This window comes from Chiloscyllium plagiosum, unplaced genomic scaffold (assembly GCF_037043375.1).
Source record: "Chiloscyllium plagiosum isolate Xiang-an unplaced genomic scaffold, Cpla_swu_hap1 HiC_scaffold_12, whole genome shotgun sequence".
Classification (NCBI taxonomy): domain Eukaryota; kingdom Metazoa; phylum Chordata; class Chondrichthyes; order Orectolobiformes; family Hemiscylliidae; genus Chiloscyllium; species Chiloscyllium plagiosum.
The window spans coordinates 100,858,044-100,864,043 of NW_028270150.1; the positions used below are offsets into that span (position 1 = coordinate 100,858,044).

General features: G+C 39.6%; 1 protein-coding gene across 1 annotated transcript; it reads right to left on the reverse strand.

The window, feature by feature from the left end:
• Positions 1-1,285: 1,285 nt before the first annotated feature.
• Positions 1,286-5,780, reverse strand: LOC148148649 (putative G protein-coupled receptor 139). The gene is made up of 2 exons (XM_087992418.1): positions 5,711-5,780; positions 1,286-2,196 (listed from the first exon to the last, which is right to left on the reverse strand). The coding sequence occupies exons 1-2, from the start codon at positions 5,778-5,780 to the stop codon at positions 1,286-1,288; spliced, it is 981 nt and encodes a 326-aa protein (XP_087848544.1).
• Between the last annotated feature and the right edge of the window lie 220 nt (positions 5,781-6,000).

The window sequence follows — 6,000 nt, forward strand, 5'->3', positions numbered from 1 at the left end:
AAATGACATAGCTGTAATGGTAAGTGGTGCTTCAGTCAGAATCTAGCATGGAAATTAGCATACACGATGTCAATGTCTCGGGCACACCGGACATTGCTGGGATGGATCTAATTCAGAATGCACTGAGGGTGACAAGGGTACACAATGGATTCTGAGGGGGGACTTCAATGTCCATCACCAAGAATAGATCAGTAGCACCATTGCTAATCAAGTTGGCCAGGTCTTAAAGGACATAGGTGCTATACTGGGTCTGCAGTGAGAGAACTAATAAGAGCAAAATTTCAATTAGACTTCATCCTCACCCATCTACCTGTGGCAGAACCATATATCCAGGGCATTCTTGGTAAGAACGATTACTGCACGGTCATTGTGAAGACAAATTACTGTCTTCACTTTGGATAGACCCTCCATTCTGATATTGACCACTACCACTATGCTAAATGAACTGATTTCAAACAGATCTAGCAGCTCAAAACTGGGCATTTGTGAGGTGTTTTATTGGGCTACAGCAGAATTGTATTTAACTACACCTTCATGGCCCAGTAGATTCCCCACTCTATCATTATCATCAAGCCATAAGATCAATTATCAATCCAAGCTGGCATGCCAAAGTATACCAGATATGCCTAAAAATGAGTAGCCAACTGAGTCAAGCTACAAAACAGAACTACCTGCATGCAATAAACAGGGCTAGGTAATGCCACAACCAAACAGCTGGACTAAGTTCTGTGGACCTGCTGCATCCAGGCATGATGGTGGTGGACAATTAAACAACTAACACAAATGTCCTCATCTTCAATAATGGGGGAGCCCAGTATATAACTGCAAATAATAAGGCTGAAGTATTTACAATCAGCTTCAGCCAGAATTGCCAGTCTTCAGTCACTTCAATTCACTCTATGTGATTTCAGAAAATTGCAGAAGGCACTGTGTCATGCAAAGCTATGGGACCTAACAACATTCCAATGATAGTACTGAAATATCTGTGCCCTAGCAAAGCTGTTTCAGTACAGCCACAACCCTGGCCTCTAAGCAGAAATAAGAAGAAACTTGCTCAGGTATATTCTGCACACAATAAGCAGAACAAATCCAACACGGCCCATAGTTGCCTAGTCGATATTCTCTTGCCACTCATTGAAAACAATTTACAAGACTGATTTTTTCAGTGATACAATGTTGCTTAAGTTCATAAATTATATAAGGATTTTAAAGCTTGTGACCATTGTATGTGATATGGAAAAAAAAAGACAAACATAAAGTACAGTTCGTGTTGTATTATCCTTCGTTAAATTCTAAATATTTTAACAAATACACGTAGTGGATATGTCATCCCCTTCTTTAACTCATCTCTGATCTTACTCTGGGTCCCAGCATAAATAAAAGGATTGATGCAGGAACTCAGTAGCTGAAGCATATATCCGCTTTGTTGGAGAACAAACGTGGAATTACTAACATCAGAACCCGTGGAATAAGTTACACTTGCAATTCGAACGTAGAAGATATTTACAAAAAATAGCAGATATGAAAGGATGAAACTGCCTGAGATGGCAAAGAGTAAAACAATGGATTTTTTGCGCTTCTCAACCTCTGGATCACTCTGATTCTCCCCATTCCTCTGAGTCCGGAGTCTACTGCGGGCTATATTTGCCATTAGAATGTGTCTGACGGTCAGAGCATTGAGCAGTAAAATCAGGATAAATGGGAGACAAGGAGTCAAAATGGATCGAATCCAGTCATAGGCAGTCCATGCAGGTGATGTATAATATATATCTTTTATGCTGCAGAACCAAGGCATATTGCTTGTTATGTACATAGGTTCAAATTTAAAATATATGAAGATATTTTTTATGCAACACAGTGCACACACAATTAATATAACACGCACTGCCACCTTCTCAGTGCAATATTTTATTTTCAGGTTGTGGAAAGCAATGGCCATGAATCGATCAAAGGTGAAAGCAACTGTTAACCAGGCAGAGCTGTCAATGGCTGCAAAATTGAAGGAAGCACGAAAACTGCATACTGGTGTGATAGACAGGAAACTGGATGGATAATAAATCCCAACAACCCGGTTTAATATTACAGCCGTAACCATGACCAGAAGATCTGTCACTGCCATTGAGACCAGGTAGGAAGTGATACATTTTGACAGACCACACCTCCTCTGAGACAGGATCACAATCACTGTCAGGTTAGCTGTAATGGAGAGAGAGAGCAAGAGAGAGAGAGAGATCAGTGGAAGAATAGGAACTTTATTGGTTCTAGGCTGAAAAAATCCATTTTATATGTTTTTTAAAAATTTGAAGTTTTAAGTGTTTTTAATTTTGAAATTGCTTTAATGTTAGAGACAAATTATCCTTATGTTAGAGATATTAGATATAGTGGTAAAGGCATTGGACAAGCAAACACCAGATCCAAGCTAATGTTCTGAAGGACATGGATTCAAATCCCACATAGCAACATAAAAATATGGAAGATCAATGCCATCATTAATGTGATGAATTAGAGGACAAGATGAGATTAAAATACATCGAAAATAAGATGAGCTCAGACAACAGTATGAACAAGGAACAGAACTAGGTCATTCAGGTCATCAATATTTTCTGTCCTGCTTGATTTGTTTTGAATTCCACATTCCCATTTACTCCAGTAGATGTTTGATTCCTCTGCCGTACAAATATCTGTTCATTACATTACATTTTACATTACTTACAGTGTGGAAACAGGCCCTTCGGCCCAACAAGTCCACACCGACCCGCCGAAGCGCAACCCACCCAGACCCATTCCCCTACATTTACCCCTTAACCTAACACTATGGGCAATTTAACATGGCCAATTCACCTGACCTGCACATTTTTGGACTGTGGGAGGAAACCGGAGCACCCGGAGGAAACCCACGCAGACACAGGGAGAATGTGCAAACTTCACACAGTCAGTTGCCTGAGGCAGGAATTGAACCCGGGTCTCTGACTCTGTGAGGCAGCAGTGCTAACCACTGTGCCACCGTGCCGCCCACGTATTGGTCTTAAAGTATTCACTGACCTTGCACTGAGGCAGAGATCCAAAGCAGTATGAACCTTTGACAGGAAAATAAAACCCCCATCTCTGTCTTAAAAGGGTAACTCCAAAGTTTAGAATAGAGCCCCTTAGCTCTGGATCACTCAGAAGAAGCATCAATTCAACATTCATGTTGTCAAGGAAGATAGGATTTTCTACACTTCACTCAAGTCATTCCTCACTCTCCTAAACAAGTCTGACCAGCCTTTCCTCATAAGATGACCTATCCAGTATCAGTCTATTAAATTTCCTGAGATCCACTTCTAATGTGTTTACATGCTCCCTTAAATAATGACACCAAATCTACACGCTGCATCTAAGATAGGTGGGTATGATGCCCTGTATAACTAAAGCATAACGTCCTTACATATGTCATATCAAAAACAGAAATTTCTGAAGAAACACAGCAAGCCTGGTACCCTGGAAGGAAGGCAGAGTTAATGTTTCAAGTTCAGTAACCTTTCTTCAAAACTGACTTTAGCTCGATAAAGTGCTATGTTGAAGACAGAGAGAGGTTGGGGTGGGGAGCTGTTGTGGGCAGATATGATGCGGTGGAGCTCAGAGACAGAGAAAACAGTTTAGCAGAAAAGGAGGTGGATGTTCAAAATGCTCAGTTCCTCTCATAACAAAGGATTGTGTTCTATTAACTTCCTTGTTAATGTCCTCCATACTAATGTTTTGTAACTCATGTCCGAGGATTTCTAGATCCACAGCATCTCAGAATTCCAGTTGATCTTTGTTTAGGTAATTATCTGCTTGTTCATTCTTACTGCCAAAGTGAACAACTTCAAATTTTACCACATTACACTCCATCTTCCAGATTTGTGCGCACTCATTCAACCTTGGTATTGGTCTGCAATCTCCTTATATCCTCTTCAGAACCTTCCTCGCCATCTTACTATAATCTGCAGATTTAGCCATATGCTTCTGCCACCCTCCCCCATCTAAGTTATTTGATGTAAATTGTAAATTGAGGCTCCAGCACAGATCCCTGCAGGACTCTCCTCATTGCATCCTGTATGATCGAAAAAAAAAAGCCAGGCAACCAATCTTCTATTCACATTAGTATGTTTCCCCCCATACTATGTGTTCCTATTTCATGCAATAGCCTTTTATGTGGCCCCTTGTCAAATGCATAAGATATACAAAACCTTTTAACATCAGCAAAAAATATAGAACATATTGAAGCAGTAAGAAAACACCCAACAATAACAATGGAAATTAACAATTATATCTGACTGACAATGCACATTGACTAATTTTCAATGAATTATTGTGAAATAATTTACTGTTGGATTACCTTGCTCAAACTATCACCAAACAGAAGGAGGTGAATAGATAATTATTATACCTCTGACTTTAAAGTATTTTCTGGGTAGCACGAAGTAGTAAAGCTGAGCTGTTCACCTGGTGATTCCCTGGAATGTTCAATGTGGATCTACACGTTAACTAAAAGTTATGAGGTCACTTTCAGAGAGATAGCTTTGTACAATGCACCAAATCCTCCCTGTGGTATTGCAATGTTTGGATAAATGATCAATTGTATTCCATATTTGATTTTTGTGATAAGAAACTTAGACATTTACATACAAGGGATGTCACAGGACTTTGATCTTCCCTCAGTGTGAAGACATCAGTGAATTTGGGAACAGTTTGAAACAGTGCTGGCAGCTGGGAGCAGGAGGAAATCCCACACTCAGTAATCTTCAATTTATGATCAGCCGCCATTGCCAGTATGGAGAGGACATCCCGCCTGGAATACTGAGCGTTTCAGAGACTGCGAACAAAATCACTGTGCTCTCTGAATTTGGGAAATATCAATCATCCACTGTAGGGAAACTTTACCATTGCTTGTAAATCTGCTAACATCTAGATGGCTTATTAACATACGTAAATGGCCCAATAAAATGGTTCAGTAAATTCAATCAGTAATTATTTCATGTTTTAATTCTCTTAATTTGTTAGGTTACCGTCAAAGTCAAGAACACAATAGAATTTACGCTGTGATAACACTGACAATCCGCCCGCAGGAACAGTAGCTGTAATAACTATATGAGGGTGTACATACAAGCCCCGACAATAATACAACAGAACCTCAGTACCGCTGTTGTAACAGTGTGCGAATTCATACACAGGAACGCTGACAATAAAACAATATTTAACTAACAATTATTTGATCATTGACCCACAGTAACAATCAATACCACAATAGGAACTACGCAGAAATCATGATCGGTCTGAGAATTTACTCGCAGGAACTTTGCCAAGAACACAATACCACAACGACAAGTTGTGCAATTAAATTATTGATGTGGGACCTGTCGCAGGAAGTCTGTAAACGCTTAAATGCGATAATTTTTTAGAAGTAAGATGACGAAACTGTGCTGGAAAGAGTGAACTCACATTGTCAGAGGCAAGACGTTTAATAGCAGCAATACCGCCAACAGTGTTACTAAGTGAAAGGGACTATTTTGCTAAAAGACAAATTGGTGAAGTTCAAATGTGAAAATTAAATGTAAAATAAGAAAAAAAAAGCATTGGTTAAACGAAACCTATTGTATCGTTGAAAGGGATAATAATATCCCATAAACTTGAAGAGAGGGTGTCTGTAACCAATGATTCACGCAGCCACTAACAAACGGCAATACTTCACCTGGAACTCCAATAACTGCAAGGACCGGGTAATAGAAAGCAAAGACCAGACCTTTTGGTATGTCGTGCATTTCTGTCAGAAACTCTGAGCCCTTTCTTCAATCCACTGATAAATTGCAACATTTAAGGTGATTTCAGCCTCCGGGGAGATAATTAGATGCTGTGATCTTTACAATTCAGTACAATCATTGCATTAAACAAAGGGCGGAGCTGCTGCTTTCTGCTGTTTACTTTTTAGGGATCTGATACCAAACTGAAACATAATCCAGAGACGATAGAATGGTCTCAGTT